Below are 13,654 nucleotides of genomic sequence, written 5' to 3' on the forward strand. Positions count from 1 at the left end.
AAACTTTTGACCTAGGGCAGATAGAACACCTTCGCTCTTTAAAAACACTATGGCCATTCACATCTGCGTTGGGCATTGATAAAGTTTTTTCTCTGCCAGTCAACTTGCTCATTCTTACAGATATATCTTCGGCAAAATATGGGCTTCTTTGGGGGTATTTTCTAGTCTGGTTTTACAAGGCTTGTTGCAATGGAAATGGGCTTTATGTAATCGTTATAGCCTTTTGTTAGGAAATATGCAGTATAGCAGCATGGTTTTGTTTTGTCGTCTTCTTGTTCTTCGTAAACATGCATAATTTGAGCATTTCAAACCCCTCAACTCCTCCTTTAGTGTGGTTGTAAAATTCTATTTTTCCATTTTCTTGGATAGTTGATTTACAGACACTGTGTGTTGCATAGAATGTAGTAAAACTACACTTTTATACTTCTTTGGAATGAATGACCCAATGGTCTTGTCTCAGCCAAATCCAAATGATGATGATTCAGTGTGTCTTCTTTTATAAGACAGAAACTCTTGATGAATTTCCCATTTGTTTTTTCATGCAGTACCCATGTTAGTCCTCAGTTCGATAATTCATCTCCTAAACCAACAGATGTAAACCTGTCTCCAGTGATGTTTTTATCAGTTCCATAAAATGGCAGTGCATGCTTAGCACATCCTGCTTTGGCAATGCGAAAGGGATACTTCTGGGTAGGCGGTTTTCCAGAGTATATAAATGCATTATGTAAGTACTGCGGTTTTGCATTACAAATCACTGATTTTCAGGCCCTATTTTCCTGGTTTACTTTTGATATTCATTGTGAGTGAGGACTTTTTTTGAAATTTTACCAACATTTCAACACACCAATATTCTGAACAAGAATTGTTCGTGCTGTGATTATTAATAAACTTTTCAAAAATTTCTGGCATCAAGGTCAGTCTATCTGTAGATTTTTCTTTCTTCTCATTCACTGACCTCATCAAAGGCTACATTGAAATGAATGAATCTGTGTATTCCCATTACACCCTGACGAATACCTCTACCAGTAAAATCACTTGCTCGTAGCGATCTAACATCTTAATGACTTGACTTGAATATCTATGCAAACAGAAGTAATCCAAGATAAGTTCATAACTCACAGCAATGTTTTTTAGCATAATATGGCTGTAATAATGAAGTTGAATATTTGTCCTCAGGTTTCTTCTTGGTATAGAGCACGATAGTCTGTCACACCATTGGTAAATAATAGCTCACAGCACTCTACACACACTGGCAACATTTCATTTTTACAAACAGCAGATCCTTCCAACATCTCGCTCTCTCGTATAATGTTGAACTGTCATATACAAGATGAATTCCAGGCTGATTTATGGCATTTATATCTGTTCTTACCATAAAAATAGTTTCCTGGGCTGTGTTCTCCTTCTCCTTCACTAGGAGGTCCTTCAGTTTGCTCGACCTCTGAACCAGAAAGGTGTTCACTGTGTATGAAATCATGATAACTGTTGTTGTCAACTTCTTCTTCTACTACTACTACTACTACTACTGGGTTATTTCTTTGTATGTCTTCTCTTTGAGTCAGTGACTTCTTCTAACAATTTCAAAATGTCCTCATCAGAGAAAGTGAGCACTTGTTATAAATGTACAGAAATAAAAGCAAATAACCATATTGGCATATTGTAAATAAATACTATGTAAAAGTACCTGTTTGGTCTACAGAAATGTAACACAAATACTTACTGTTGCGATAGTGTGGAGCATGTCTGTAGTGTGCCAACAGTAGAAGTTATAAACCAAAAAGTCTCGTGGTGCCTGCTCAGGCACGCGTGAAGTTAAAGGTTAATAATCATTTGTTAAACTAGTAGAGTTACGCGAGTTGCAGCAGTCTGTTTCTCTTATGTGATAATGCTACCAAGACTGTCATTGAATGAAAATTCATGTATACTAACACTCCTTGAATACAGTTTCACTGTAAAGTCCAAATTAATTTGCAGTTTGGGATACAATATTGACATGTAAGCATAATCACCTCCAAAAGCTAGCTTATGGTATACACCCTAACCTTACACCAAAAAATTAAACATGGATTGTCTGTAAAGTGAATACTACTAGTTAACCCATTCCCTGTTCCACTGCCTATGTGCCTCCACACGAGTCCTAAATAATCTGACCTAGTCTTTGCAATCATTATGCAAAATTTATGATGACTACTAGATATATTTAGGGGACAACACTAACGCTGCCAAACCTGTGGTGGACTTGGTGTGGGGCTGAGGGGACAGAGGAGAGGAGGGAAGTAGAAAAGAGTGGAAAGGCCTGTGCTGGTGGGATAGAAGGTGTGGGTAGAGCTGGAGTGGTGGCAGATAAGTGGATAAGCATCACACACACACACACACACACACACACACACACACACACACACACACACACAGTTGGAGGACGGGCTAGCTGAGGTTGAGGCAAACTGCTTTGTGGAAACAAAGGATGTATTGCAAGGAGAGCTCCCAAATGCGCAAATCAGAAAGACTGTCAAGTTGTTATCGGTGACCCAGCTGTTTCTTGGCTGCTGTTTGGTTGTGGTCATTCATGTGAACAGACAGCTTTTTAATTGTGACTTCTGAAATTTTCCCGGCGTATTTCTTCTTCTAATAATTTCCGGGTACGCAGCCGGATCCCGTCGAAATTCCGCCACAATATTTCGGCCCAGAGATGTTCAGCCATCATCAGGTGAGTACACAACTACTGAAGAGCCCAGGTGCAGGCGCGGTATTTATGCCGAATCTCGCACATGTGAAATGTACTGGCATCCTACAGCGCATGCGTCAGGTGTTGACATGCGCGACCTAGCCGAGTTGTACGTGCTGACCTCGACGATGAAAATAAAAGATCATCTAGTCATTGAGTATCGAATGGCGCTTTCGATTCCGCTGTGATTGTATAATTTTAACAACTGGATCCAGCTGAAAGCCATTGTTACGATTTATAAGATTATCAGCAAGACGTATTTCCACTGATTCTTTGACTACGGAATCCCAAAATCCGGAAACCGGAGCTAAAATTTTTGTTCCATTGTATTTCATTGAATGCTCCAATGAAATACAGTGCTCTGCTACTGCCGATTTTGATGGTTGCTGCAGACGGGTGTATCTTTCATGTTCTGTACATCGTTCATGGACAGTTCTTGTCGTCTGTCCAATATATGCAGAGCCACATTCACAGGGAATTTTGTAGACACCTGCTTTCTTCAGTTGTAAATCGTCTTTAACGGATCCAATCAGGGCCCTGTTCTTTGCTGATGGACGGAAGATAACCTTGATTTTATTGTTCTTCAGTGATGGGCCTATTTTCGATGACACATTCCCGGCATATGGAAGGAGCGCAGTTGATTTAAAGTCGTCATCAACGTCCTTGGTGCGTTGCTTCTTGTTATGACAGTTGCGCATGGCCTTCATTATTTGGCGTGAAGTGTAGCCATTTTCTTTAAAAACCTTCTCCACATGTTCTAATTATGCGGGGAGGTTTTCATCATCTGATATTACATGCGCTTGATGTATTAAGGTACTGAGAACACCGGCTGTTTGTGCTGGGTGATGGCATCTTGACGCCTGGAGATACAGATATGCGAGAGTTGGTTTCCTCTACACAGAATGTCCTAATGAGCCATCATTTTTACAGCATATTAGCACGTCTAGAAATGGTAAAGTGCTATCTTTTCAATCTCCATCATGAATTTGATGTTCTCATGTAAAGAGTTTAAGTGATGAAGGAATTTCTCCAGATCCTGTCTGCCATGAGGCCATACAACAAAAGTATCATCTACGTTACACCAGAAGACCGTAGGCTTTAAAACAGCAGACTCAAGTGCTTTCTCCTCAAAATCCTCCATAAAGAGATTAGCTACCACAGGGGACAAAGGGCTCCCCATGGCGACGCAATCTGCTTGTTCAAAGAATTCATCATTGAATAAAAAGTACGTTGAGGAGAGTATATGTTCAAACAAGGCCGTCATTTCTGCACTGAATAAGTTATCAATAAGATGTACTGATTCCATTAAAGGCACTTTGGTAAAAAGTGAGACCACATCGAAGCTGACTGACAAAATCCTCGGAATTACGTATATGGTGGCAACACTTACCCACATAAGGCTTTAGTAGTGAGGCCAGATATTTTGCTGTAGAATAGGTCGCAGCACCAATATTACTCACTATTAATCATAGTGGGGTACCATCCTTGTGTATCTTGGGAAGACCATAGAGTCTTGGTGGTACTGCATTGTGTGGTCTCAATCTCTTGATAACTTGTTCAGGTAGAGAACAGTCGCTCAAAAGGGTAGCAGTTTTCCTTGATACTTGGCATGTTGTGTCCTTTTCAGTTCTGCAGTACGTAGAATCATTTAGCTGACAATATATCTTCTCGTTCTAGGTTTGTCTTGTCAGAAGAGCTGTGGCGTTACCCTTATCTGCAGGCAGTAAGATTGTGCTAGTATCTTTTCTGAGGCTGCGGAGAGCAGCTCTTTCAGCTGGCGAGATGTTACTCCGTTGTGGCGCACATTTCAACAACGTTTGGCAAGATTCACGTCGAATTTCGTCTGCAGAATCCACAGGGAGACGTCTAATGGCTTCTTCAATGGAACAGATGAAATCCGTTAAAGGCAATGAAGCAGGTGTAGGAGCGAAGGTTAAACCTTTCACAAGCACTGACATCATTACATCGTCAAAAGATTTCTCCGTGGGGTTCATCACAGATCGTCCAGAGATAGCTTCTTGCTGCTTTCGTGTTAAGAGTTGGCTAAACTTTGCACTTTGCCTGTTCGTACCGTTCCTGTGAGCCCAGTCTGCCTTGGCCCAGAATACACTGTCAATCCAGTCCCAGCTAAGGGAAGAACACCTTGCTGCAATCTTCAGATGTAAATAATATAAATTCCTAGCAACAGCGTCTAACTCAAGACACGTAAAACGGATTTGTTCTTACTCAAGCCAGACTCGCTTTGCGTTTTACATTGTTGGTGTCCACACTATTAATAAAATGAACAACTCTGGCGAAAGTTGGAATCAACATGTCAACACCTGACACATGCGCTGTAGGATGCCAGTACATTTCGCATGCGTGAGATTCGACATAAATACCGCAAGTGCACCTGGGCTCTTCAGTAGTTGTGTAATCACCTGATGATGGCCGGACGTCTCTGGCCCGAATTATCGTGGCAGAATGTCGATGGGATCCAGCTGCATACCCGGAAATTATTAGAAGCTTTTTAATTGCCATGCCCACATAGAATGTAGCCCAGTAATTGCAGCTAAGTTGGTAGATCATATGGCTGTTTTTACAGGTGTCTTCGCCATTAATAGGATAGGAAAGGCTCATGAGAGGACTGAAATAGGTGGTAGTGGGAGGCTGTGTAGGACAGGTCTTGCATTTAAATCTGTTGCAGGGATATGAGCCATGAGACAAGAAGTGAGGAGTTAGGGTGGAGTAGGGACAGACAAGGACATTGTGTAAGCTCTGGGAGCAGGGGAATACCACTGTCAGAGGGATGGGGTGAATACTTGTCATTTTAGTGCAGAGAGAGAGACTACCTGAATGCATGATGTGATTTAGTTGCTCCAGTCCTCGGTAGTACTGAGTCACGAGAGGTGTGCTCGTTTGTGGCCAGATGGTGCGAGGACTTCTTGGTGTGGAATGGTGCCAGCTGTAAAAGTGGAAGTATTGTTGGTGGTTAGCAGGGTGGATGTCAACATAGAAGTAGGTGGTTTATTGGGTTGGGGAGGACTAAGTGAAGTGAATGGGGAGAAGTTGGTAAGGACCTGGAGGAATGTGAATAGTATGTTCTCACCCTCAGGAAGGAAGTTATAGGTTTTCAGTCAGCCCAAAGTCCTCACCTCATTCAGATTCGTTGATGATATCTTCATGATCTGAACCGAGGACCCTTAGTATCTACATGTGAATTAAACAATACATCAGCACAGTAGTTGTGCTCTCTTATGGAATAATTTGTTTTATAGCTTGTTTTTGTTCATGGAGCATCATTTGTCGGTACATAGAGATACACCCAGCTCTTCTGGAGTGGTGTGCAGCACCATACACACTACAAATTTTTTTGATGAGATTTATTAGAAATAATGCATTATATTTCAAAAGAAACAAAGACATCAATTACAGTGCAAAAAAATGACCTAAATGACAGTTTAATAAACTTGAGTTTAGAATGAATGTAAAATGTTGCTACCAGAACCTATGATAACTCATCATATCCCATACAAGAATTTCAGTTTAAGAACTTTTTGCATGTTTAGTACAAATGGGTTAAGTACTTGTGTTGTCTAACTAAGTAATGTTTTCTGGTTTGTGAATTCATCTGTAAATGATCAACATGCAAGCATGCTTAAATATATTTTATAACCTAGCTTGTCCAGTGTCATTACAATATATCGTGCAAGGTGACACGTGGAACATGTAAGTAATCTGGATATTGCCTTAAACCTAGGTGAAGAAAATGATGCCAGGCTCCTATTGCCTGGTGGCAGCACCGTCCAATGCTGCATGTGATAATGTAGCACAGCGACTGGCTCCACACTGTTCCACTAAGGAACTCCTGCGCCTGCATTCTTCTACACGAGACTGGTAAGAAAGTAGTGCTCTTTCCGTTTGTAGAATGGCTAGTAGATAAAAATAAAATTAAAAAGTTAGACTAAACCACTTTAAGATGTAAAAATTGACAATATGTGCATACAAAGTCCCTACCTGTAAATAAGTGGAAAGGTGACTTGGAAAATAAATTTGCACTCTTTTATTTGATCTTCGTTCTCGGATTTTTTTGGTAGAGTTAAGATCAACAAAGAAGCACATTAAATAACAGATTCAAATGATTAATTTTATTCGGTGTTTAATGCAAGCTTAGAAAATAACATATGTGGGACAGAATTGACCACAATACATGTTGCTTCTTTGCAGAAATAAGAGGAAAGAACAAAAAAAAAATCTTGTGGAAGAAGTTTCAACACGAATTTTAGGTTTTAGACGAAAATACATAAGCTTGTCAAAATATTTGACTCCACTTTAATCTGAAAGCTTCTTGTCTGAACCTGGCTAGATGGGAATATTTAAATACATTTCAGTTACATGGTGAACAGACTTCCATTGAAAATATTATTGTAATTGGCAACAAATAAACCACAAATTTGAAGAATAGGGTAATTACACCTCTTTGATGATATGCTGGGATTTTAACTGATCTTGAAAATATTGGAAGAATTGTTTTTTGCAAGTTAATAATTGTGTCATGAATGTTGATATAAAGTATGTATTATAGCTAGAATTTCTAAAAACAAGTTGTTACATCTACATCTCTATGGTTACTCTGCTGAGGGTTCATCGAACCATTTTCATACTACTTCTCTTCCATTCCACTCTCGAATGGCGCTTGGGAAAAAGGAACACCTAAGTCTTTCCATTCAAGAGCTGATTTCTCTTATTTTATGATGATCATCATTTCTCCCCACGTAGATGGGTGTCAACAAAATATTTTCAAATTCGGATGATGATTGAAATTTCGTAAATAGATCACGCCGCAAAGAAACCGCCTTTTTTTCAGTGACTGCCACCCCCAACTCGCGTATCATATCAGTGGCTCTCTCACTCCTATTGCCCGATAACACAAAACCAGTTGCCCTCCTTTGCACTTTTTCAATGTCCTCTGTCAATCTTACCTGGTAAGGATCCCACACTGTGCAGCAATATTCCAGTAGAGGACGGACAAGTGTAATGTAGTCTGCCTCTTTAGTGGGTTTGTCGCATCTTCTAAGAGTTCTGCCAATCAACACACTCTTTGATTTGCCGTCCCCACAATATTATCTGGGTTGTATTTCCAATTTAAGTTGCTCGTAATTGTAATTCCTAGGTATTTAGTCGAATATGTGCGATTTATCGTATACCCAAAATTTCTCAGATTTCTTTTAGTACCCATGCGGATGACCTCGCACACCACCCATTAGGATATTTTGTGATCTCTCAAAGGCTTTTGATTGTGTTTATCATGAAATTATTCTAGATAAGCGTAAGTATTGTGGTATGAGTGGGACGGTGCACAAATGGTTTAATTCATACTTAACTGGAAGAATCCAGAAGGTTGAAATTAACAGTACAGATAGTCCACAAAAAACAGCTGAGTCCTCTAACTGGGGAAGTATCAAGTATGGTGTCCCACAGGGTTCAGTCTTGGGTCCCTTATTGTTCTTAATATATATTAACGACTTGCCACTCTATATTCATGAAGGTGCAAAGTTAGTTCTTTTTGTTGATGATACAAGTATAGTAATCACACTCAAGAAGCAAGAATCAGCTGAGGAAATTGCAAATAATGTCTTTCAGAAAATTATTAAGTGGTTCTCTGCAAATGGACTTTCACTAAATTTTGAGAAAACAAAGTTTATTCGGTTCTGTACAGTAAATGGCATAACACCATTGATAAATATAGACTATGAACGGAAGTCTGTTGCTAAGGTAGAATACTCAAAATTTCTGGGTGTGTGCATTGATGAGAAATTGAATTGGAAGAAAACATCGATCTGCTGAAATGGTTAGGTTCAACTACTTATGCTAGTATGGTTATTGCAAATTTTGGTGATAAACATATCAGTAAATTAGCTTACTACGCCTATTTTCATTCACTGCTTTCATATGGCATCATATTTTGGGGAAATTCGTCATTAAGGGAGAAAGTATTCATTGCACAAAAGTGTGTAATCAGAATAATAGCTGGAGACCACCCAAGATCACCTTGCAGACATTTATTTAAGGAACTCGGGATATTCTCAGTACCTTCACAATACATATATTCACTTATGAAATTTGTCATTAATAAACCATCCCAATTTAAAAAAAAACAGTGAAGTGCATATCTACAACACTAGAAGAAAGGATGACATTCGCTATTCTGGATTAAATCTCACTTTGGCACAGAAAGGGTTGAATTATGCTGCCACAAAAATATTTGGTCATTTGCCAAATAGTATTAAGTCTGACAGATAGCCTACCAACATATAAAAGCAAATTAAAAGATTTTCTGAATGACAAATCCTTCTACTCAATAGATGAATTCGTAGATATGAAAGGGGGGGGGGGGGGAGAAAAAAGTGAAAAAAAATTGTTTTGTGTGAAGAAAACTTATGTTAAAGTGACACGATCCACATCATTATGAAATGTCTTATTTATGTTCTATGGAACAACGATTAATGTATGTATGTATAAATGTATGTTTAGTGCCTATTGCCACTTTTTGCACCATACAGAAATTCTCTCTAGATCATTTTGTCATTGGAATCGATCGTCTGATGATTTTACTAGACGGTAAATTACAGTGTCACCTGCAAACAATCTAAGGGGGCTGCTCAGATTACCACCTAGATCATTTATGTAAATCAGGAACAGCAGAGGGCCTATGACACTACCTCGCAGAACGCCAGATATCGCTTCTGTTCTACTCGATGATTTACCATCTATCACTACAAGCTGTGACCTCTGAGAGGAAATCATGAATCCAGTCACGCAACTGAGGCAATACTCCATATGCATGCAATTTGATTAATAGTCGCTTGTGAGGAACGGTATCAAGGGCTTTTTGGAAATCTAGGAATATGGAATCAATCTGAGATCCTTCGTCGACAGCACTCATTACTTCGTGGGATTAAAGAGCTAGCTGTGTTGCACAAGAACAATATTTTCTGAATCTGTGTTGGTTATGTATCAATAAGTCATTTTCTTCAAGGTGATTCATGTTAGAGTACAGTATATGTTCTAAAATCCTACTGCAAATTGAGGTCAGTGATACGGGTCTGTAATTCAATGGGTTACCCCTATTTCCTTTCTTGAATATTGGTGTGACCTGTGCTACTTTCCAGTCTTTAGGAACAGACCCTTCGTCAAGTGAGCAGTTGTATATGAAAGGAACCTTATTGGTTTATCATCTGGACCAGAAGACTTCCCTTTCTAAAGTTATTTGAGATGTTTTGCAACACCTTAGACATCTACTTTTATGTCACTCATGTTAACAGCTGTCCTGGTTTCGAATCCTGGAATATTTACTTTGTCTTCTTTCGTGAAGGAATTATAGAAAACTGTATTTAGTAACTCCGCTTTAGTGGCACCATCATCGGTAACATTTCCATCACCCACTACCATGCAGTGACAGTATTGACGGTTTTTTGCCACTGGTGTACTTTACATATGACCAGAATCTCTTTGGGTTTTCTACCATATTTTGAGACAACGTATCATTGGGGAAACTATTAAAAGCATCTCACATTGATGTCCGCACTAAATTTTGAGCTTCCATGAAACTTATCCAGTCTTGAGAATTTTGTGTTCTATTGAATTTGGCATGGTTTTTTCATTGCTTCTGCAACAGTGTTCTGATGTGTTTTGTGTACCATGGTGGATCAGTCCTGTCTCTTATTAACTTCTATACTGTATCTTTGAATTTGAGCCATATCTGGTCTACATTGGCATAATTAGCATGGAAGGAATGGAGACTCACTCTTAGGATGGCATCAAGCTAATTTTTATCTGCTGTTTTAAATAGATGTATTTTGCGTTTATTTTTAGTGGTTTTGAGCCTCACTACGATGACCTTGTGTTCACTAATTCCTGTATCCATCATGATGCTCTCTATTAGATCAGGATTATTTGTGGCTAAGAGGTCCGGTGTGTTTTCACAACTATTTACAATTCGTATGGGCTCATGAACTAATTGTTCAGAATAATTCTCAGAGAAAGCATTTAATACAATTTTGGAGGATGTTTTCTGTCTTCCACCATGAACATGTATTTTCGTCAACAAATTGAGGGTAGATCGAAGTCTCCACCAATGATAACTGTATGAGTGGGGTACTTACTTGTAATGAAATTCAAGTTTTCTTTGAACCGTTCAGTTATTATATCATCTGAGTAGTAGGGTTGGTAGAAGGAGCCAATTATTATTTTGGTACAGCTGTTGAGTATGACCACTACCCATAGTAATTCGCAGGAACTATCTATCTCAACTTCCCTACAAGATAAACTACTACCAACAGACACGAACATACCACAACCTACTTTATTTAATCCATCCTTTCTCAACACGGTTTGCGCCTTTGTAAAAATTTCGGCAGAATTTATCTCTGGCTTTAGCCAGCTTTCTGTTCCTATAATGATTTCAGCTTCAGTGCTTTCTATCAGCTACAACAACTTACAACAATACCGACTGTTGCTTGGTCGATTCTTGTCGTTTCTTTGCCCTGTACCCTTTGATACTGGAGCCCTTTTGATCTTTCCCGAGACTGTCTAATCTTAAAAAACTTCCCAGTCCACACCTCACAGCCCCTGCTACACATGTAGTCACCTCCTGTGTGTAGTGCACGCTTGACCTATTCAGCGGAACCCGAAAACCCACCACCCTATGATGCAAGTTGGTTGGAAAGGGGGTCATGCAGGATAGTTGCAAAATAATGAAACCAAAAGTTATTATAGAAGTTGTAGGAACAAGAAGGAATAAAATACAGAACTGGTATAAATTCAGTTTGCACTTAGTTACCTAAGTATTCCCAAAATATTCATATACTCCATTTTAATGATAGACATTTTAGGATATATATATACCTCCTCTAATTTCAAGTTGCCGCCGCAAATACCTCACCTGTCTTTCAACAACAGTCGGTTGCGAAAGCTAGAAATTCTGTGTGTGTGTGTGTGTGTGTGTGTGTGTGTGTGTGTGTGTGTGTTTTATTTATTGTGCCTGTGTACCGGCTCTTTCCTGCTTGGTAAGTCTTGGAATCTTAGTGCCGGTAGGCAGGCACAATAACACACACACACACACACACACACACACACATATCCATACATACACAGACACAAGAAGACATATTTAAAGGCAAAGAGTTTGGGCAGAGATGTCAGTCGAGGCGGAAGTGTGGAGGCAAAGATGATGTTTAGTGGCAGGTGAGGTATGAGTAGCGGCAACATGAAATTAGCGGAGATTGAGGCCTGGTGGATAACGAGAAGAGAGGATATATTGAAGGGCAAGTTCCCATCTCCGGAGTTCGGATAGGTTGGTGTTGGTGGGAAGTATCCAGATAACCCGGACGGTGTAACACTGTGCCAAGATGTGCTGGCCATGCACCAAGGCATGTTTAGCCACAGGGTGATCCTCATTACCAACAAACACTGTCTGCCTGTGTCCATTCATGCGAATGGACAGTTTGTTGCTGGTCATTCCCACATGGAAAGTGTCACAGTGTAGGCAGGTCAGTTGGTAAATCACTTGGGTGCTTTCACACATGGCTCTGCCTTTTATCGTGTTACAGGACTGGAGTAGGGTGTGGTGGGAGGGTGCATAGGACAGTTTTACACCGGGGGCGGTTACAAGGGTAGGAGCCAGAGGGTAGGGAAGGTGGTTTTTGGGATTTCATAGGGATGAACTAAGAGGTTTACCTGAAAACTTTAACGCTTTCAACATTACCGCTGCTATAAAATCCACTGTTCCAAGTTTACAAATATTTTGTGTAAACTCATGAATACTATTTCACAGCTTCAGTTCCTTTCCCCCATTAAACAACCATCTCAGCTATTTCCAACAACTTTCGTTTTATTTCCATTCCCTTTTTCCCACATAACCGATCATTTTTTAGCAGCTTCCCGCAGGTTTAAACGTTATTATTTCTTCGTCAAACAATTGTTAGCCTCATTTTCATAACCTGCCAGTTCATAACCAGTCCTTTAAATACATTTACACCCAATTTTTTTCGAAATTTTCCTGAATTTCCCCACACTTTAACGTGTTTTGGAGACAACACATCTAGCTAACCTTTGCACCCATTGTTGTTCACCAACCTAAGTTCTGCACAGGATCAACATAGCTCATCTCAAACCAACACTTTTTCGACTTTTTTCACACCTTTGTCTCCTAATACCATGTCAACCTCACAACATCCCTACAACGACCCCATTAAATGTTATTTACATTCCCTCTGCAAACATGCCTTCACCCTAGCCAGATTATGCTCCCATATTTTATTTACTCAGGCTTGTCTGACATTTGGCATTACCCCCAAAGGCCTCACACTTAAAGTTCCCATCTCTGGCTGCAATCCTTCTTTCCATCAGTCCTTATACCAGTTCCAAACTGCACAATCCATAGCCCTCTCCCGCCTAATCCTTCACCTATACATAGACTCGGCCAATGAACACACCCGTCAACTACTATCCCAAATCAAAGTCCTCAATCTTTCCTCTCCCACATCCACACCGGCTGTTCATAGCATCCTCCTACAGGCCAACCGCAAATTAGAACAGCATGCCACCCTCCACCTCAAAAAACTATCCAATCTCCTGGTTTCCCACCTCCGGAAAGGCAACTCACTCACCTTCCACAACCTTTCCAACAAACCTCAACCTCTTCTCATTGCACACAGACCCACTCTCTCCCATCTACTCAATCTCCCACTTCCAGCTCCACTCCCCCCAACACCTCAAAATTCTAGTCAACACAATCTGGAACCACAACACCCCAATTCAGTAGTTAACCTTTCCTCCAAACCTCTCTCCCAATCCGAAACCTCTGTCCTTCCAAAGGCCTCACCTTCAGCCCCACTCCCAGGTTCAACCAAACTGCCCTTGTCAAAGATTTACTGTCCTACACTCGTA

The 13,654-nt window shown here is 40.1% G+C and overlaps 1 protein-coding gene across 1 annotated transcript in view; it reads left to right on the plus strand.

The window, feature by feature from the left end:
• Nucleotides 1–13,654, plus strand: part of LOC126278093 (putative helicase MOV-10) — a 280,795-nt gene that overhangs the window by 202,629 nt on the left and 64,512 nt on the right. The window contains exon 13 of the mRNA XM_049977939.1: nt 6,465–6,601. Within this exon, the coding sequence (XP_049833896.1) occupies nt 6,465–6,601 (137 nt within the window). The remainder of the gene's footprint in view (nt 1–6,464; nt 6,602–13,654) is intronic.

The sequence above is a fragment of the Schistocerca gregaria genome, chromosome 6 (genome assembly GCF_023897955.1).
Source record: "Schistocerca gregaria isolate iqSchGreg1 chromosome 6, iqSchGreg1.2, whole genome shotgun sequence".
NCBI classification, from domain to species: Eukaryota; Metazoa; Arthropoda; class Insecta; order Orthoptera; family Acrididae; genus Schistocerca; species Schistocerca gregaria.